Consider the following 21,291-nt stretch of genomic DNA (forward strand, 5'->3'; position numbering starts at 1 on the left):
GTATCTTGATCTCATCTTCATGGGCTTCGTCCTTTGGGCTCTCTTGGAGGATGGATGTGCATGAATGGGCTTCGAATCAACATGAGCTTTGGTCCTTCCTTTGGGTTTTGGCCTTCGTCTTTCTCCGTGTTAGCGCTCGATCACGGGCCTCGTCATTTCATGCTCCAAAATAGGCCAAAAACCTGCAAAAACGAAGTTCCTCCAAAATATATGTGCAAGTGTGAAAATGACCAATAATTAGGCCGGGGTTAGGACGGTTAGTGCTTTTGATATTAAATTCATGTCATTATCAAGGATAAACAAGGGATAAAAGGAGTAATTAAGGAGCGCCAACAGCCATTTAAGTGCTACTTAACAGATGTGACACTGAGGGGATAATTCGTAGATTTGATGGCACTATGGGGAACTCGAAAATTTCTATGGCATTGAGTGAAGACATCAAAATTTTGATGGCACGGAGGGAATTTACTCTAAATATATACTAAATAACCATGATCTAGGGTACCTCTGAACTCTTTAGATTCGGAGCATTATGTCATACCTTGATCTGCCATTTTCCATTAATTTTCTCCTCTTATTTGGAATCATCGTGTCAAGATGATTCCAAATGAAAAAAAATTGGAACTGCAAATTTTATCTCCATTCGAGTTCATATGAATTAGGTATATTTTTTATAATATGCTACAGTAAGTTGCTACAGTATCGCCATTTGAACTGCAGTAAGATGTTGCAGTGCTGTCGGAAATCGCTACAACACTCCTACCTCCGGATGAACCTACGGTAAAGTTGCTACAGTGCACCTACCGCCGGTTCATCTGGCGGTATATTTATTCCGGATCCGAAAAAAATATATTGAGGTATATATTTTTGAAAAAACAAAAATGAATAATATAAAAATTAAAATGTCTGAAAAGGGCAAAGCCTGCAACTGGGCCGTGAACTCCGAGGCTGGCCTGCGCTTTCACGCGGTTTTTTCTTTTTTATATTTAAAAAAAATTAAAATTTCAAAAATATATGTCGGTTTTGGAAAATTTCAAAAATATACCCCGGTCGCCCTATGGGGGGGCGACAGGGCTCAAATGTAATTTTTTTTCTTCAAATTTGCAACGAAGTCCCTGGAGAAAAAAAAAGAGGGGGGCCTGTCGCCCCCCCAACGGGCGACAGGCCCCTGTCGCCCGTTGGGGGGGGCGACAGGGTCCTGTGTTTGCCTAGCTAACAAAGCCTATTGAATTTTATAAAATTCCTCCAGCGTCCGAAGATTTATTGTGATATATTTGCAGAAGGATTTGGAAATCGAGTTCGAATTATCATGAAATTTACGGAAGGTGTCGGATGTCAATTTTGGTGGGCGATGTGGCCTCTAAAGGATGACACTAGATAAACTACTTTTCATGTGATTTCGAACTATAAACTTTTTTGTCAGCGCGGATGTCTGGTAGATGCAGATTTCACAAACCTATAATGATTAGAAACTAAAAACGAGATCTCGAAGCAATTCGGACGATTTCGATTATCATTTATTTGTACTTATTAGTTACTTCTACCAATAGAGCTTAGAAGTTCGAAGTAATAATTTCTTGGTTGATTTTATCCTTAACCATTTCTCTTTTTTTTTGACACGAGGAACTCAACATGAATCCACTAATTGCTGCTGCTTCCGTTATTGCTTAAACCCTGGCCACCATTCGCCGCCATTCCCTTTGTCATTTGAGACTAAAAATTCAGAAAAAAAAGAGAGGGGTGACGAGAAGTAATAATGTGAACCACCAAATTTTACATCATAATACAACGATAATGAAACACACATCACACATGCAGTGGCATGTCAGAACCCGTTGCAAACTACGGTAAACAGATTCCGAACTAACCTAACATGCCTTAGGTAATTTAAAAAAAACAGAATAAACACAATGATGCAGCATGTCACTAGCACTAGGGTAGTCCTAGTAGCCGTACCCCCACGTAGCAAACTGCGTTGAGCCTTCTCTGCAGTATCCACCCATTGCAGGTGGTGCAGGCGGTGGTGCCGGAGGCGCATGGCCCTTCTTCTTGTGACAAGGGCAGTTGCAGTAAGGAATAGTGCATGGTTCATCCTGTGAACCGGCTGCATTGCTGGTATCATCAACTTCGTCGTCTTTGTTACCCTCGCTCACTTCCTCATAATGGTTCACCTTACATTCCAGATCAAAGATCTTTATCTGGAGGTACTCGATGAACTCCTGAACAGAATCAATTGGTGCAGGATCTACCCACCTAGTAAAACCACAGTTTTCTGGAGCATCGGAAGACTGCAAAACAAATTCCAGGTAAGGTGTCTCATTGAAGATAAAGAAATGAAACAACCAAGTATTACCCATGTGTGTGGACATTTAAAGAAACGCCGACCGCCATCCATCCCGTCGGTGCACATCTGCACTAAGCAGTCGTCACCATGTCTGCATTTTGGCCACGGTTCTCTACGGTTATCGTATTGTCGAAGAGGAGTTTCATTGGTAAATTCACTCTTGTGCTGTGGCGGAAACTCAAACACTGGTTCCGGAAAGGAATCAGGTCCAAGAGGCCCCTCCCATATTATGGGGTCTCCCTTTCTTCCCCCTTTTCCTTTCCCAAAACCATAGTAATTCTTCCCGCTAGACCCACCTCCAGACATTGGGTATACAATAAGCTTTGGTGTTTGAGTGGTGCTGGGAGTTCACAAACTGGTGAGTATTTATAGGCGCACAAAGGTCTGATAACCGGAGTGTGGAGTGTAAATGAACATGAAAAGCCTATAGTATTCGCACGCTCCACAGCGCTCACTCGTACCACTTTAAACACGGACACGACCTCTCGTTGCTCTTGATTTGTACCCTCGCACGCTCAACACCACTCACTCCTCCCACTTTAAACAACGACACGACGTCTCACTGCTCATGACTTCAGCACTTGCACGCTCTACAGCGCTCACTCGTGATTATTGCACTGCCCCGACATATCCCATCGCCCGGAACACTGCAGGGCACCGGCCTAATCGTCATAATTTCACTACTCGATGCATCTCTGTGCATGCAGACTCACAGCACTGCATTACTGCCGCTCGGTCGATCGCGCCTAGATGCCGCCTTCCCCACTACACGCCACAGACCTTCGCTGTAGAATGACAGGTCCGTCGTCCTCGCCAGAGAGAATGCTTTGAAGGTGAGCTGGTGTGGTTGCCGTGTTGTCACATCTTTTTGAAATGTTGGAAGAGCACTGCTATTAGGTTGTCGTCTTTTGTCACGTATGTCTAGGCAAACAATGCGACATTTGGGAAACCTGTGATCGCCGTGCTGAGCTTTTTAGCAGCAGACCCTGATGTATTTCTTAGTTCTTAATTCTTATCGTTATATTAATGTGTGTTTTTTATATTCTAGTGACATGAAAAGCTCCGAAAATATTAAGGAAAAGTTCAAAGATTTCATAGACTCCCGGCTACAACTGCAAATTAATGGTAAAGGCTACAACACACAGAGTTAAGCTCTTAACTTAAAACATAAATAACTAATTGCAGTGGCATGTGCACGCGACAAGATAATTTCTTGATGCATCTAAACCTACCATGCCTTATGGAATGTAAAATGCCGGAATTACATGGTACTACTCTACTGAGTGCACCTAGGATATTTGCCATTCCTAATTGCTTCGGGCCCGGCTTCCTTCGCACGGCGTGCCCTCTCTCGCTTTCTCTCCCTGTCAGCTTCACGTTCGGCCGCCGCCTTACGATCCACCTCCTCCATCCTCTTGCGGATCTCTTCTTGCTCTTTGTTGCGCTTCTCCTCTTGCTGCTCCTCGTGCTTCATTCGGCGCCAACGTTCTGCAGCCCATCTTGCTTTTTGTTCCACAATGTCCTTTGCCTGCTGCAACTGCACGGTGTCGAACCACTGCATAAAATCACAAAGAGGCGGAGGAGACTTTGTCCAACACAAGTTAGAATCATAATTCAATGTTAGGTCATATAGAAAAATAGCGTATGTTATCCTGCTACCTTGGCCCGGTCTTTGCCATATCGCTTAGGTGGATCATATTCGTAGTTCTCACACATAAAGAACCTCATGCCGTAGTCATCTCCTAAAACCTCAGATTGCATGAACTTGCATAACGAACCGCAGAAGCACATTGGCACATTAATTCCTTTGGGTACGGTGGCTTTACACTTGCTCCACGGAATGTAGGTTGATCCTGACGAAGACATTGGCGCTATAGTGTGGTGCGCCAAATAACAAACCATAATTTAAGCAATGCACATATCGTATACCAAATCGATGCGTGAAAATATAGGTACTGTTATAATTCTATTGTCTTATACTGCAATATCAATAAGGTACTATCATAATTCTATTCTAATGTATAATTATTTTATTTGAAAAAGTCTGTAATAGTACTCAAATTGTAATACTAAACCAGTATTCTAAAGCACCAAATCTAATTCAGCTAATCTGCTAATTAAATTAAATTGTTATACAATATCAACGAATTTATACGAAAGTTACCGGTAGATCACAAGTGCAGAATTCGGCAGAGCTTCGCCGCTTCCCTTCTTCTCACCCCTCTCTTTTTTCTGGATTTTTTTGGATTTTTTGAGGTCAAATGAGAGGAGGAAATGAGGGGAGGGAATGAGGGGGGCCTTATATAGGGAGGCTGACCCGGTCGCCCGTGGGGGGGGGGGCGACAGGCCCCCCCTGTCGCCCGCAGGAGGGGCGACCGGCCCCCCTGGCGGGCCCACTGGCCTGTCGCCCCTGGGGTGGGCGACAGGGGCCTGTCGCCCGTTGGGGGGGCGACAGGCCCCCCTCTTTTTTTTCTCCAGGGACTTCGTTGCAAATTTGAAGAAAAAAAATTACATTTGAGCCCTGTCGCCCTCCATAGGGCGACCGGAGTATATTTTTGAAATTTTCCAAAACCGACATATATTTTTGAAATTTTAATTTTTTTAAATATAAAAAAGAAAAAACCGCCGCTTTCACGAGATTGTATGGGCCCGTCTGCCCGTGCCTATTGGGCCGTCGTCCGCGCAACCACCAAACAACCGGCGCTTCCCCAGGCCCATCCCACCTGCCCGCACCGCGGCGCACGCCTGAGCCGCCGCCGACCCCGACCACCGGTCCTCCCCTCCCTTCCCCTCTCCTCTCTCTCCCGAGTCCCGACCACCGCGCCCGCCGGATCTCCCTTCCTCCCCCGGCGACGAACCCCCCGCAGGCCGCAATTGGACCAGCTCGCGTCGCGAGGTCGCCCCATCTCTCCCCGGGCAGCTCCCTCGCCGCCGTGCCTCCCGTCCCTCGCGGGTGATCCCCCCTCCGGCGGCTCGCGGTTCCGGATGGGGCTCTCGGCGGCCGCCGCGGGCGACGGCACGCAGCTCTGCGTCTTCGACCTCCGGAGGGGGCAGCAGGAGGGCCAGGAGCTCGACAAGATCCTCTTCTTCCACCCCGCCGACTGCCCCATCCTGCTCCAGCTCTCCGTCATCGGGCTCTGCGAGGGAATCGTCACTTTCACAAGGTCGCCTTCTCCGCCCTCCCTCGCTGACGCTAGCCGTAGCCGGTTAATGCATTAACTCGAGCGAATCGTCCATTTGGCGACCTTCAACTTGTTTCCTTGTTATACATATGCCTCAAAGTTAGTTTAAGAGAATTTGCACTCACCCTTGTGGAGTAGCATAACATTACCAAGACTTGTATCCTGAGCTCAAGATATGATATCTGTAAAACTTCCATGTTGATGCAAAATCGGCATTGTTTCGTTTCAAAACATTGGCGAGTAATAAATTATGTGGCGTGAGATCCAGCTTAAATTTTCAAGCAATAACAAAATTGGGATCTGTTCTGAGCGTAGTAAGAGCTCAAATGTTTGTCTCCTATGAGATAGTAGTGGTCAAAGGGCTGGCATATGCATATTTTTGCATCTTAGCATATGTAGCGACAATTGTACATTTGTTTGTTTTGTTGAGGTTTTACACATTCTAGTAAAGCTCTAGAGAACTGCACATCTTTTGATGATTTCTCAAAATGACATGAGGGATGAGTTCAGAAGATCAGGATTCTTCATAAGCAACATTTATTTCGTGCTTTACATTATGTCTTCTGTTTAGTCTTTTACTATCCATCCCAACAAGTCATTAAAATATACTTGAGTTCTTCACTTGTGCTATTTCTTTTACTGCCTAATTTCACTGGGAATAGTCATCTTATTTCTCCTGTTTTAGTTATGTGCAGAATATTTTCTCCTGAAGAGGATTGTGAAGTTATAGAATCTGAGAAGCGCTCCCATGTTTTTTATCAAGCGGAACCTGATATTTGGATGGTTCTGGTAATGGATCTCAACTCTATGAATACTTTAATAGTTTGCCTCTGGGTTTAGATGAACTTCAGTTCTCAAGTATTTACATGCATTTCATTTCTGTTTGCTAGTTCTTCTGTTTCACTACTGTTCATGCATAAATGTTTTATTTCCGTGATGTCACTGAGTATGCTTCTTGGCAGCATTGTTCTTTTTACCAACATGTGGAAGTTGGTTACTTGCTAGTTCACTTAAAAAACATAATGAATACCTTGTATCATTGTTATTGAATATTACTGGTCACTAAAGCCTCATAATCTTAATTTTAGAGTTAGGAAAGTATTTCTATGCTGGCATCAAAACCTTCCCCGTCTCTTCATGTTGTACAACAATGCCAATGTAGGGTTAACTTGGCTATGTCTATATTTTCACAGAACCATCTTCCAAAATAGCATGAGGCTTATTGTGGAGATGTGATCTTCTTCTGAGGGAACTAGGACTCCATTTCATTACCTGTGTTCTCTCTTGCAAAATTACTTTTGCACCCACTTTACACCAATATGAGTTGAATGATTGTAACATCTTGTGCTCATGTATAGTTAGCATGAAACTTGATTTGTAGGTTGTGGAAAAAACCAAGGACAATGAATCGAACTGGCGTTGTGGTGCACTGCAAGGGATACTTAAAGAGGCCCATTCGCTTTTCACAATGTTCCATGGACCAATCCGAACTTTACTTGACAGACAACCCAGTGCAGAACTTGCCCGTGGTCACCTCCGCACATTTCTCACAGATTATTTGAGTGGTGAGTCTTGTTTTCCATTTGTTTTGCGGCTGTTATAATTATGTTTGTTGCCATGGTGTCTTGCAATTTGCAAGGGTGCAATAAAATTGTTGCCCTTGAAACTATACTATTTGAAAATATTTGGTAATCTAATCCCACATATATCTGCTGTTTTATGCTCTGGAGCAGATTTTCATGTTGGTAAAAAGATACAGTTCCCAACCTACCGTGACAGCCTAAAGGAGAGGGGAACAATCCAAATGCTCACAGTACCAAGAGAAGTAGCACTTGAAGTTCAGGTAAGCTGTATTTCTACTACTATCAGTTTTTTAATAGAAACATCTTTTTTTCTCTTACTCCCCTGATCAGTGTAAAACCTTTCCACAGTTTTTAATTAGCTTTAACTACTTTTATCTGAAAAGTTTGGCTTCCTTATTGAATGCTCTCAATATAAGGGGTAATTTTGATTCACTCAGTATAAACCAGTTCATATCCTGAAACTGGTTGGGATATAAGATCTATCACAGCTCTTATATCTTGTTTCAACATAAAAAAAAGTGTATACTTGGTTCCATTTCATACACCCACTGTCTACAAATGTAAGGGATCCTGAGTTTGTCCTATGTCGAACTATCCTAAGTTTGACCAAATTTATAGAGAAGAATATTAACATCAACAACGTCATTGAAGTAAACTATGAAAACATATTTCATAATATATCTAACGATGCTCATTTGGTATAGTAACTATTATTTTTCTGCTCTATAAACTTTGTCAAACTTAAAATTGTTTTGACTTAGGACAGACTCAGAGTCGCTTATATTTGAGGACAATCTTTATGGGTTTGGTTTGCACAAAGCCTTCTTGGCTGGTCTATTAATACGTTTTCTGGGAAGGCTTACTGTTGACATTCATTTTCTTTGCCTTATATTTATGTTAGATACGATTGCTTTTTATTGTAGGTAATTGCATAGAGAATTGTTCTAGATAAATAGAAGGTGTTTTTCTGGGAAAATCTTTCAGGAATGATCTGATCAACATTACTCTTTTGATCAGCATTTGTCCTTTTGGACTACCCTCCAGCAGTAGTGCACAAATGTCATAGTTGCAGTATCATCTAGAATCATTCTGTTTGCAAATTGCAGTAGTTGTACATGTTTATTTTTTCATTCCAACCATTGATGTATTAGTGTTTCAGTCACTCACCACAGTTCTTGGATCATGTCTTGGAAATGTCACCTGCCAATCACTCATATTGTTTGAAGACCTATTGGTGTCTACAACACTGCCTCCGGTATGGTCACTGCAATCACTACTTCGCTTGGAATTGTATCTGCTTTGGCTGATTTACGAGCATTTGGTTCTTTTGTCAATTGTCATTAAGGGTTTGAACCTTTTGTTCTACAGGATGATACTTTAAACCTGTATACTTATGCTGTCTTGAGGTTAACTCCCCGTGCCTTATCTTCCAATGCAAGCTCTTGGTCCTATTTGCGGAAAGGAACTTCTGTTAGTGCAGGCCCTACTTCAAGTTCATCAAATGGAACAACTGCAGGAGAAAGGTACCATAGTCGATCTCGTGATACTTCTCCCGATGGACAAAATCAGATGCATCATAATTTCAGGCCTCTCCTGCGTGAGAAATTGTCAAAGGGAAAGGATGGTTTTGTTGCTGCTGATTTCGCAGCTACAGAAGTTCGTGGTGCTGTACCCTTGACTCCAATAATCTGGTTCCAGCAGGCAGAGGAGCGCATGTACCTATGCATTTATCAGCACAAGAGTCTCACTATCCTTTTGCTAATTCCTGCTTCCTCACTAATAAATGGAGAAGAGGGCATCGCTCATGTGAAGAAGCAGATGCTTGAAAATGTGAGTGGCCCATGCATGCTTTCCATCCATTGTGGCGTCTCCTGATGCAGTGCTGAGCTAAAATACACTGTTCAATGCAAAAGTACCCATGCTCTTTTTTTCCTTAATAATATGCCCCTGAATGTATGCCTGGTAACTTGATCAATCTTGCAGGCATCACAGAAGATTGTCACTGTTGAACAGAAACTGACACGCGGATGGGGAGGAGAAAATGCTTATCATGTTAGTGGATATCGTTACTTGCTGGTTGATCCGGACAGAAGGGTATCAAGAGCCTCCCCGCCTGGGAAAGTCACCACCCTGGCAAAGGTATACTATTGTGTATTGAGTAAACTACAATGAGTATGATCTCTCTCTTTTTTGTGTCATCCATTCATCTGAGAAACGTATATCCTTACGATTCTTATACTATAAATCGTAAGGATTATATCTTGTTGTGCATTACTAGGTGTAAGATTTTATATTAGGATCAACAACTTTTTTCTAGCTTGTGTTATCCTTTTCACTTGACTTATACCTGTGACGAAATTATGCAGGATTCGCTACTTGCCCTCAATAGGCTAAGACAAGAAGTAGATTTAGAGAAGTCAAGATACAGGAGAAGTGACCCCAGTCATGATAAGGATTTTGAAGTATGCATCAGAACAAAAAACAATGCATGGGTGATTGCTAAAATTACTCGAGGAAGGGAGCTTTACATGGCTTTAGAGAAGGGTGGTGAAACACTTCTTTATGCATCCACAGCTGTAGAGAAGTTTAGCAACAGGTAATTTCTTCTCTCTTTGTATTGTTTAATTCCAATTTCGTATTTAGGATATCCATTCGTCGTGAATTTGAATAGTATATGCACATTACTTGTGGAGAATGCTGATGAAGGATTCTCAAATAATGTCTAATGAAGAATCATACATATCATGGCTGTCTCCTTTGAATGCTGCAATATAGAATTTCATAGACCTGTTGTTATCATTATACATACAAAGACCTGTGTTACCAAGCTGCTAACTTTTTGTTGAAGTGGCACTTTTGGCGTGGCCATGGCTTGGCTTGTTTGCCTAATATGTTTCTTTATGCTTTACATTTAAAGGCCAAAAAACTCGTTCTTTGACAACATTGTTGCCTTCACTGATAGGCAATTCCTAGTTCCCAGGAGTTCTTTTACACAATGCCCAACACTGAACCTGGCCTCACTAACTTCTGCATCCCTCTCGCAGGTACTGCGAGGGAGCGTTCTCTACGGACTGAAGCACCAGCATGAGATGCCCTCTTTTCACACACACACACTAGCTCCTTTATGCAACTCTCAGTTGTCACCTGGATCGGTGGTTTCGTTGTAGTGAACTCAGATCTTTATTTGCAAGGGGAATAAGGGATTCATGTCCTATTAGTTGTACAGCTGCTCTGTTATCATGTGCTGTGTGCCCCCAAAAATATAGCTTAGTCTGGGAATAATGCAGAGCAGGGTGGAGCCTGTTGTTCTCTTACGGCCTCATGTCCTTACGGTCGCGTTGTGGGCGTTTTTTTTTTTGTAAACATTGGCGATGGACCTGGTGAGTGAAAGAGCTTAGCATAGGATTTGATCTGGTGATTAAATATTTTGGTGCTGTTTCATGCTTTGAGTTCTATCTCCGGGGACAGAGGCTGCTGAAAACGACAAGTGGAAAGAGTTACTCGTACAGTCATTTGAGTAGTTATTATTACAAAAGTTAAACCCACACGGTTGGAAGTCAATGAATCGAATGTTTTACATGCACATTATATTCAAATGGTCATACTGTCTGCCTTATGAAAGTACGCTCAGGCGAAATATGATTGGTTTGGAGTAGCACTAGGCAGCTGGTGTGCTATTCTAACGTGCAGTTCCATGGCTTATCAAACGCTGCCTGCTGATGTATTGAATTGGGTGAAGCAAAATCCAGAAACATTAAAGGTTGCAATACTAGTCTCATCTCATTCATCAGGAAAATGCGACGCCTAATAACGGTTCCGTTTAACAAAAGGAAAAGAATAATCAAAGAATCAAAGAAAAAAAAAGAAACGACTAAAAAATTAAGTTTGCGCATCCGGGGAATCGAACCCCGGTCAGTACCGTGGGAGGGTACTATGATACCACTACACCAGATGCGCTTGATGCCATGATGGACCATCTTTTCTTTAAAGACCAATCAATTTTTTAAATCATCTGGGGAATTCATCTTAGCGGTCAGCCAACACGCGACGCCTGTCAGTATCCTTAGCTTCCCGAGTGCTAACAAACGAACTCATGCTCCAGTTATTCAGTCTAAGGCTATCTGTAATGGTACCCCCTAAATTTCACCCTCCAAAGTAATATATTCAGTACCCTGTATATTTTCCATCCTCTATCTGCTATCTCAATTGCAACGTTGGAATGTAAAGTTTTCATCCCGTCGCCCCCGACGCCGCCGCCGCCCGGCCCTCGCCCTGCACCTGTGCTCGCCCACGTCCTTGGCTCGTCGCCGTGCACCTCCGCTCCCCCTGCACTGCAGCACGCGCCGGCTACCCCGCCGAGCCGGCCGTCATCGAAGCGCCGAGCCGCCGCCGCCGCTGCCTCGCCGAGCGCCGGAAGCCGGTCGGCCCCTCCTCTCCCACGCCGGTGGCCACGCCCCCTCCTCTTCCTCGCCGGCGACCGCACCCTCGCTCCTCCCCACATCGGCGGCAGCTCGATCTGGAGGAGGAGGCGGCGGCCCTGTATTCGCAGAAGATCGTTGAGCGCCCAGTACATCGCCAGGTACCACTTCCAGCCTTCCAAGAACTGGACCTCCCAAACTTGTTGTATTGGCTTATCATGATTCATTAAGTTTAAGCTTGGCCTACTGATTGTTTAAACTAATCAGTTGGCTACAATTTTCATCTTGCTCTTTCTAAATGGAGACAATCAGTAGCATAAATCAATTTTTGTACCACTAATTTAAGCTTGGTTTTAGCTGAAGGTTACATGTGCTGGAGCAGATTAATTGATAAGTATTGTGCCTGGTCAAAATTTTAGCTTATATCACTAGGTCAGCTCAAACAATTCATGGCCTGATGACCACGATACCAGTCATCCTGTTGAATTGATCTTAGAAGTGAATCCCCCTCAGATCCAGACCGAAATCATCCATCGGCACCATCCTATTGTATTTCAAAAGGGGCAGCAAGTACTCACTTTGGAGGCGATTGGGTCGATCCAGTGCTCTCCAGAGATGCCGCCGTGGTGGGTGCCGCGTCGCTGTCGGGGACGGGCACGGCGGGTGGTGCCGACGGGCTGTGGATGGAGCGGCACGGCGCGGCGCGGTGCGGTGCTGGGCCGGCGCGGGTGGAGGACTTGGGGGAGGCAGCGACGGCGAGAGGGAATTGGCAAGGAGGGAGAGGCGGCAACCGAGAGGGAGGTGGCGAGGAGGGGGAGGTGGTGACGGCCAGAGGGAGGCGGCGACGAGGGGGAGGCAGCGACAAGGAGGAGGTAGCGGACGAGAAGGCCCCCCCCCCCCCCGAAATTTGGGGGAGGGGACGGCGCCCCTGGATAATCGAGGGTTGGATAGAGGATGCCGCTGCGGATGATTTTTGGGGAGTAAACCGCTACAGTACCGGTTTAGGGTGGTTTAGGGGCCACTGTTTCAAATAGCCTAAAGCTTATTAGGCTCGACTTGACTAACCCGAGGCCTCAGGTACTGTTACTGCGTGGATCCTGCGATGTGGGTGAGTCGACACCATTCGTCAGCTATAGAACGGCTGTGTTAGGGGATGTTTGGTTCAAGGCTATCGATCGCCACGCCAAGCTGTGGCACCGCCACAGTCTGTGGCGGAGAAATCGGCCACCTCAAGTTTGGCGTGTTTTGTGCTTCAAAAAGCTACGATCACCTCAGTTGAATCACCAACCAAACATGCACTGAGATTCTCGTGGCGAGCCACAGATGTGGCGTGACGGCTTGTGGACCCTAACCAAATACCCCATTAGATCCACACAGCGAGGTACTCGAAACGCCGCTTTGCCTATGTGTCATCTAAGGGTGCCTATTAGTGATCCAATGAGGTGCACCTAAGAGTCACTGATTTACACCCCTAGTGTCGTCCTTCACCGCGCACAGAAATCGATTCGCCAGTTCTCCTCGCCTCCAACCCCACAAAGGCACCAAAGCAGCCTCTAGGTCCTTGCTTCCTTGCCCCTTAACGGCTTAACCTAGTTTGACCCGTTGATCTTACTGCTGGCGCCTCCTCCTCCATCTCCAAATCAGATGCAATGATTCCTGCTCCAATAGCACGCGCCGGCGGCGGCAGCGGAGACGTCAGACTGTCTGACGGACACGAACAAGACACAGCAGCGTCTCGAGCAAATGACGGCCTGTTCATGGTCCGGCTTCACCGGTTCCTGGTTAAAAACTAATCCAAGCATGAGAGAGTGCTATGGCGGGTTAGAAACCACTGGGTTCTATGGTTAAATGGTTTAAACCGGTCATTACAGTTGTGATTCGCTGTCAAGCCTGGCGGCGGCGGCACGATCGAGCTATCCTTGGTAGGCGCCTAGGCGAGTACTAGCCATGCATCTTCTTCGATGGGCTCCCGCAGAGGGATCCATCACATGTGCAGATTTCAAATAACAAAAACAAGAAGCGATGCTTGGTAACTTCAAGGTCTATCGTCTCTTCTTCTTGCCGTGTGTCCCATCACTAACTATCCCTGCTCCTCTGCTCCGTCCTCTCCGGCATGGATGGCGGACAACACCAAGCCACGCGTTGTCGTGGCCGCTTGCCACCAGGATGCACTGCCGCACTAGTAGATTCGCCATGATGATTCGCTCGAGTCTTCGTCCTATAGGTCTTGCTCGAGCAACTACTGCCGGCTGCCGCCCATGTCTGCCATGGCCGCCATTGATGTCGCACCTGGATGAGTGGAGGACTAGGAACAGATTCTTCCCTCCAACAATGACTAAAAAAATAAAGTCCCAAAAACTTAGTTTTGGGAGCTGGCTAAAAACTTTTGGAAGTAAAATACGTTCCCTTCTCCAACAGTTCCTAAAATTTAGATCCAAAATGCTGCCACCTCGCCACCCATGGGTCCACGCCTGACTTTTTTTCTCGGCAACAAACTAACTGATAGGCTTGGAGCGAGGACACCGTGACCTAAAATCAGCTAGTTGGTCTCGCAAGAACTGAAGATCAACAAGGGCTTCTCGCAAGAACTGCACGGGGCTGCAGAAACTTGACGAGGCCGCAGCAGAACAGTTGGAGATGTAGGCAGGGCTCGCGGATCTTGCGCCGGCGTCGCCCCACGGACCTTGCGTCGGGGTAGCCCGCCGGGTACTGCGCCCAACGATGCTGCACGGAGCCAAGAGGGAGGACGGCGGAGGGATTGATGACTGGATGCTAGATAAATTAAGAAGCGGAGAGTGGAGAGCCCATGGCGGGATGGCGCGAAAGAGGACTGGCGCGAGGCGGGAGCCGAAAATTTTCACGATTGGGAGCTTGTCCTCGAGGCGCAAATATAGCTCCGGATGGCTCCGGTTTTGGAACTACGGAGTGATTAGGCATTGGGATAGGCCACTGTTGGAGCCATATTTTTCCGTTTATTTCCAAAACAAAAGTTTTTGGGATGTATTTTGGGTTCTTGGAGATGCTCTACGTCGCAGCCCGCGGGTGCATCCGCGCGTGGACGAGGCATGGTCGCTAGAGTTGACGAGGAGTTCGCGGGTCCGTCCGTGCGTCCTGACGACAAACTCGCGAACGGCGGGTTCGCGGTTCAAACCGGAGTCAAACCAACCCGTTCATAGTTTTCGAAAGCGGTTTGACATGGGCTGGTTACACGGTTTGCCCGGGTTGAAACCAGACCATGTAGAGGGCAAGCGATGACGAACCTCGCAGCTGCGGACTTGGTACTCTTTCCGTTCAAGTTGTCTGCATTCGTCATATTTTAAATTTATTTTTAAAATAAATATTTTATTCTAGTCAGCGAGATGATGTAAGTATAATATGTGTGTAGGGTTAGTGTGAGTTTGTATATGCATAGATTCTGCAGCTGTGCCGTGTAAAAAAAAGAGTGAATGTCACTGGCGGTCCCCGGGATTTCAAGTAGGTCCCGATACTCTCAAAATGCACATCTAGGGACTTAGACGTGCATTTTGAGAGTACCGGGACCGGGATGAGACCTCGGGACAAGTTCAGGTACCTAGATGTGCATTTTGAGAGTACCGGAACTTACTTGAAATCTCGGGACAAATTTGGGGACCGCTTGTGAAATTTACTCTAAAAAAACGAGCAGGCCCCGCAGCGACAGGCAGATACGGCCTTTTCTGTCCGGCCGACAAGTAGCCCGGACCGACGGGCGGGCGGCGTGGCAGCGCCTGCGCCCGTGCGCTTTGCGGCCTGCCCCGCCCCGCAGCGGGAGGCTTCCTCGCATGGACCCTTGGTGACGTTACACCGCCATGCGGGTCCCACGCCCACCCCCGTTGAGCGCGCCCTGCTGCCGCCTCGCGGCGCGCGAAACCCCAACCCATCTCCACTCGCCACCAGCCGCGGCGCCGTCGCGCTCCCCCTCCTCCTCCCTTCTCCGAAACCTAACGGCCGGCGGCCGCGCCGCCCCCTCGCCTCCCCGTCCTCTCGCCGCCTCCTTCTGTCTTCTCTGTTGCTCCCGTCCGAGGATCCCAGCAAGGCGAGGCGACGAGCTCCAATCGCCTGCGAATGCGGCGGACCAGGAGCCAGTCCGCGAGCGGGGCGCGAGCGGAACCCTCGCCCTCTGCCGGTCCGTCACCCCCCGCCTCCGGAGTCCCTCTCTCCGTTCTTCGGTTGCTGCGTGTCTAACCCATTCGAGATGAGTGCTCTGTTGCGCTGCAGGGCCAAGCGCGGAGGCCGCGACCGGCGGGGCGGGTCGCCGGAGGGCTTCGCCGGCAGCGAAAGGGGAATCGCCTGCCGTGGTGAGATTTTTCTTTTGCACACCCATGCGTCTGCGTGCTAGTATTTAGCCCGCATGTCGGTGCTGGTAGAATCCATGGGAAGTTAATTGGGCATTGGGTCCGGGATTCCAGAGGATTAGGAGACCGTGTTCATAGGGATATTATCAAGCTGCTATAATGTGGATTGGGGTTTGTTTCTCTGCTGCTTGAATTGATTGTTTAGGGAGGGGCGCACATTCAGTCCCTTCAGGACAAAATGAAGCATCATACTTTCACTTGTTCAAGTGTGCCGTTTTGTTGTGCTACTAGGTAATACATTGTGGTCCAGACTTCAACTGAATTATCCTAAAGCAAACTATTGTGCTATAGAGCTATTATCGATATCATGTAGATATTAACAAACCTCTGCTACTTTTGTTCGGAATAAATATTCCATGATGGGATTTAGTACTGACATCGCTCTCTTTAGGTGGAAGCGGGATCACCACTTGGCAACACACGTAAAAAGGGCAGAGCCAAGGCAGAGCCACAGGATAATTCCAGCGTTGAGAGGCGTGGTGCAGGGAGCCTCGAAAAGAACAATTTGGAGGAGCAGGCAGAGGCTGTTTTTGACAATGATGCGGCTGGCATGGACTGGGAAGAGGGACATGTGGAACGCAATGAGTATTTCTGTGAGCCCGGAGAGACTGTCACTGTTGAGTTCAATGATGATGTGCCTTCTTCCACTAGCAAGAAGACTGTTCGGAGGGCTACTGCTGAAGAGAAGGTAATTTCTTCATGACTGTTAGAAATTGGTAGTCAAGGTATTCAGAATGGATACACGCATGGACATGTCCTCTAATCTTGAACTAAAACTTTACAGCAATCAAACGCTTATTGTCAACCTGGCCTTATGATATGCATTAAGGATTGCCAGCCACCAGCTTGTGTGATGAGCAAAATTTAATTATATGCAAGCTTGCTGCAGGCAAGCCTTTATCTAGGCATCATTATTTCCCACAGTACCACTGTTTGCAAAGTTAGGCATTCGCACTAGTAATGGCATCTTCTATCACATTGTCTTTAGACATATCGATAGAAAGCCTCTGTAGTGAAAAAGAAGTGGAGATAAAAAAAATTAAAATAATCTATCTATTATTTTCTAGCGGGCTCCCATTTCTTTTCCTAGCAAGCATATATTTGATGTGGCACAGTTAATAGCCTGTTACCTTTATTTTCTGATTTACCCAGGAGTTAGCTGAACTTGTGCACAAGGTCCATTTGCTTTGCCTAATAGCAAGGGGTAGAGTAGTTGACAAGGCTTGCAATGATCCTCTTATTCAGGTGTGTTACAGTGGTATTATCATCTCCATCTCTTTGTAATCTATTTATCATATATCCTCCATTCCATGTTCCAAAGTCCAAACAATGAAACTAAATGTAAATTTAAGGAAGTACATGATCTGTGGCTATCTTTGAAGCTAATAATAGCTGTGTTGTTTCTAACATTATTTGCAGGCCTCGATTCTTTCTCTTGTACCGAACCATTTACTTTGGAGTGTTGCTGATGTTCGAAATCTGAAAGCTATTAACCTACGGAATCTTTTGAGCTGGGTAAGCCACTTCTCTACTTGATTTTTGTTCACCTATACATTTGAAGTTCATGACAAGATTTTTCTTAAAAATGTTAGTATTTTAAGTTGCATGTATTGTACTTGCAGTTCCATCGTACTTTTTGTGTAACCGCACAATCCACTGACAGGGGTTCTTTTGTATCAAATTTGGGTTTCACTATTCAAGATCGTGTAGGCACTGCAGAAGAGGTATTGAATATGATCCGTGTACTTAAGAAATCAAGCTCCCTATCTTATCCATCTTTTTTTTCATATTGTCTCTGAAGCTGCAATAGCCTCTTTCTGTGAAGCTGTCACATAAATGGTCTTGTATGCAGGTTTGTGCACTTTCAGTGGCATTGTTCAGGGCACTTAACTTAACAGCAAGTTATGTATTTTGCTGATTAGATGTGCTTGAGTTTAAGAATATCTTAACTGTTTGCATATGATAGCAGTACATCATTTTGCTTCCTTATAGTTCTTATCTAACGCTGCTTGTTTTGGTGTTCCATTCCATACAGATGCATAATGAAATTAAATGCTATCTGTGGTATTTGGAATTAGTTTTGTTTTTTACAGTAAAAACTGGATTTGCTAATCTATTTGGGGAAAAGGAAAAGGTGGGGCAAGAGTAAATGGATTTAGGTGGCAATCACACAAAGTAGGGTCAACAGTCACCTAAGACATATATGTTTTAATTTCTCTTTGACCCTCATCAAAATAACCATGCAGATCAAGCAATCATCACTTGCCATGCCATTTGTCTTATGACGTAAACTTGGCTATGTCCCTTGGAAAATGGGTTTTTGCTACAGACCTACAGTGTGCTATGTTTCTGTTTGAAGTCATTGAACCATCCCTAAACATGCATTCCCTTGCAGGTTTGTTGCAAATCTGGATGTTGCTGGACTCAAACCTGATACTAAAGTGATGGGAACACTCAATCAAGATGCATCTAGGCTTTGTACAAGGTCACTACCGCATAGTTCTCCAGCTGCTGGTGGTAATGTGGTTAGTTCCCCTGCTCTACTGAAAGATAATGCTCAAGATAGTGTCAGCATGAATCAACAAAGAGGCAGTCTTGGAAAACCGAAACAGACCTCTGCTTGCAAGAGAAGTTTATCTAAAACTTTGTCAAGCATAAAAGCAGGTACTGAAAGTAGTTGCATATCAGCCAGCAGCCAACTTCTATCCACTTCTGGTAATACTGAAGTACCAAAACGGAAAGGGGATGTCGAATTCGAGTTGCAACTGGAAATGGCTCTTTCAGCTACAGCTGCTGAAAACCAAAATAATAATCAAGCTAATCATATGACACAATCGATTGGTAGCTTACAAGATTCTACTCCAATGAAGAAATTGTGTCAAAATACAGAAGTTACATCAAGTTCAAGTGCAGTTTGGTCAAGAAGTGCTGGAGCTCCATTATATTGGGCCGAGGTATACTGCAGTGGGCAGGCATCAACAGGAAGATGGGTGCATGTTGATGTTGTGAATGATCTCCTTGATGCTGAACGCAAAGTAGAAGTTTCTTCAGCTGTTTGCAAGAAGCCTTTAAGATATGTTGTTGCTTTTGCTGGAAATGGAGCCAAGGATGTAACAAGAAGGTTTGCCTTTTGCATGATACCTATGTTTGTGCCATGTGCTTGTGACAGTGACACACTAATGTTACACTATCTTGCGCTGCTTATCAGCCAAATAATGCTGTCATGACTACTGAGTATTTTTTTCTCTAATGCACACTAATTCCAAGTACCAAGTATCATTATTTATAAATTGAATGACCATGACCACTGCATTATTTTATAGAACTTTAAAAGTACCAGGTATCAGTAATTTTATGTTTTACTAAGCGGAATTTATATTTAAGTATCACTATAAAAGTAGGAGGCTTCTCTCTTGATTTGAAACTTCTTGAAAAACTGGTTTCTCTATTGTCTTTCACATGTTTCCAGGTATTGCTTGCAATGGCACAGAATTGCACAGGGGAGAGTGAATCCAGAGTGGTGGGAGAATGTTTTGGCACCACTAAAGCAGATGGAGCTGACAGCAACAAACAATTCTGAAGACATGGAACTTCAAACCAGAGCCCTAACAGAACCTCTTCCTACCAGTCAACAGGTACATCTGTGCAGGATTTAGGATAAATTAGTCTAATTTCTTGTTGTCCCCTTACCCCTTTTGCTTCTGTTAAAATTTCTTGTTGGTTGGCTTTAATGATTTATGCAATTATTCAGGCCTACAAAGACCATCATCTATATGCTCTTGAGAAGTGGCTTCACAAGAACCAAATTCTTCACCCCAAAGGTCCAGTTCTTGGCTTCTGCAAAGGGCATCCTGTTTATCCAAGATCATGTGTTCAAACTCTGCAATCAAGACATGGATGGTTGAGGGAGGGCCTGCAAATCCAAGAAAACGAGTTGCCTGCAAAGGTTCATAGTAGAAGCACTGATTTGTAGTTTTCTTAGTTTTGAACTTTCAATACTGATGTAATGCCTCCATTAGGTTGTCACACGTCCAAAGAGGACTTTCAATGCTCAGTCAGTTCAATCAAGTGCTAATGAGGATGCTCTTAAGCCAACCTTGGAACTATATGGTGAATGGCAACTGGAACCGCTGCAACTTCCTCATGCTGTAGATGGCATTGTGCCAAAGGTATTATTAACTTATTTTTTTGTATGGCTCACCATTCAGAACCTTCGGTTCTTATTTTCTTGTGTTCGATGCTAAAATGTCACCAAGAATGAACGAGGCCAAGTTGATGTGTGGTCGGAGAAGTGCCTTCCACCTGGTACAGTACACTTGAGGTTACCAAGATTATTCCAGGTTGCAAAGAGACTTGGTATCGATTATGCTCCTGCCATGGTTGGATTTGATTATCGAAGTGGCCGGTGCCTTCCAGTTTTCGATGGAATTGTTGTCTGTACTGAATTTAAGGATGCTATCCTGGAGGTATGTTGTGGCATGACGAATATTTTTTTGAATGTTTGAACGTCTAATCCTTTTTTATCATGATTTACCTGATCTATCAAATGATTTAGCGATGCTATCTTGTTAGAAGGTGAAGTAATTTCAGTTAATGACTCTGATAAGTTACTATATGTCTATACATATGAAGCATGGTAATTTAGGAGATCCTTGTGATACTGAGATGCACATTTCTGAAAACAGCCTGTATAAACACATGTACTTTTTTGTCCAAAGCAAACTAAAAGTCTTATCTTTTTCAGCACCATCATATCATACACTGTTAGCTCTAAAATTGATGTGATACTTATGCATTCATACCTCCTCTACTAGGCATATGCAGAAGGAGAGGAGCAGAGACGAGCTGAGGAGAGGAAGCAGGAGGAAGCTCAAGCACTCTCCAGATGGTATCAGTTGCTCTGCTCCATTGTAACAAGGCAGAGGTTGAAGGACTCGTATAAAACACCTTCACACGGGCTTGGCCACGAGGAGCCGCTCGGGAATGATATTATCCAGAAAAACACTCGCAGCAGTCAACGCTCAGAAAGGGTGCCTAGTTCAAGCAAACCGCAGACAGATCATGACCATGAACATGTGCACGAGTACCTGGAGGAAGACCAGACCTTTGACGAGGAGACCTTTGTGCGGACGAAACGTTGCCCATGTGGGTTTTCAATCCAAGTAGAGGAGTTGTAGCATGAGTACCAGGAATGGACCAGGTTTTTGACTGTTTGTAACATATGCCAATTTTCTCTTCAGGAAGATGGAACCCAAAACATCCAGCTAGGTTAACACTTGACAGGAGTTATTCTTGTGTCATTTTGACTTTATTATTGCATTTACCAAGGAAATAAGCAATGCTTAGCCAAATAGAGGAAAAGAATGTCACAAGAAACATTTTGTGCATGAG

At 45.1% G+C, this 21,291-nt stretch overlaps 2 protein-coding genes and 1 non-coding gene across 6 annotated transcripts; 2 read left to right on the plus strand and 1 right to left on the minus strand.

Moving 5' to 3' along the window:
• The first annotated feature begins 5,090 nt into the window (after positions 1-5,090).
• Positions 5,091-10,697, plus strand: LOC120678600 (vacuolar fusion protein CCZ1 homolog). 3 transcript variants are annotated; one of them, XM_039959853.1, is made up of 10 exons: positions 5,093-5,508; positions 6,222-6,315; positions 6,908-7,091; positions 7,260-7,369; positions 8,269-8,364; positions 8,478-8,632; positions 8,696-8,939; positions 9,093-9,248; positions 9,476-9,705; positions 10,154-10,697. In XM_039959853.1, the coding sequence occupies exons 1-10, from the start codon at positions 5,330-5,332 to the stop codon at positions 10,182-10,184; spliced, it is 1,479 nt and encodes a 492-aa protein (XP_039815787.1). In that variant the 5' UTR covers positions 5,093-5,329; the 3' UTR covers positions 10,185-10,697. The 3 variants fall into 3 exon arrangements, with proteins under 3 accessions (XP_039815786.1, XP_039815787.1, XP_039815788.1); XM_039959852.1 differs by having other exon boundaries at positions 5,091-5,508; positions 8,478-8,939; XM_039959854.1 differs by having other exon boundaries at positions 5,490-5,508; positions 6,720-7,091; positions 8,478-8,939; positions 10,154-10,670.
• A 298-nt stretch (positions 10,698-10,995) lies between these two features.
• Positions 10,996-11,066, minus strand: TRNAG-CCC. The gene has a single exon. It is a non-coding gene; the product is annotated as a tRNA-Gly (tRNA).
• Positions 11,067-15,354: 4,288 nt separating this feature from the next.
• LOC120678866 (DNA repair protein RAD4-like) lies at positions 15,355-21,261 on the plus strand. Of its 2 annotated transcripts, XM_039960283.1 has the most exons (13): positions 15,359-15,671; positions 15,764-15,843; positions 16,292-16,588; positions 17,053-17,145; positions 17,320-17,415; positions 17,523-17,624; positions 17,753-17,802; positions 18,296-19,021; positions 19,370-19,535; positions 19,652-19,846; positions 19,920-20,069; positions 20,157-20,366; positions 20,715-21,261. In XM_039960283.1, exons 1-13 carry the CDS (start codon positions 15,611-15,613, stop codon positions 21,075-21,077), a joined length of 2,589 nt encoding a protein of 862 aa, XP_039816217.1. In that variant the 5' UTR covers positions 15,359-15,610; the 3' UTR covers positions 21,078-21,261. The 2 variants fall into 2 exon arrangements, with proteins under 2 accessions (XP_039816218.1, XP_039816217.1); XM_039960284.1 differs by lacking the exon at positions 17,053-17,145 and having other exon boundaries at positions 15,355-15,671.
• The last annotated feature ends 30 nt before the right edge of the window (positions 21,262-21,291 follow it).

Source organism: Panicum virgatum, chromosome 6N (assembly GCF_016808335.1).
Source record: "Panicum virgatum strain AP13 chromosome 6N, P.virgatum_v5, whole genome shotgun sequence".
NCBI classification, from domain to species: Eukaryota; Viridiplantae; Streptophyta; class Magnoliopsida; order Poales; family Poaceae; genus Panicum; species Panicum virgatum.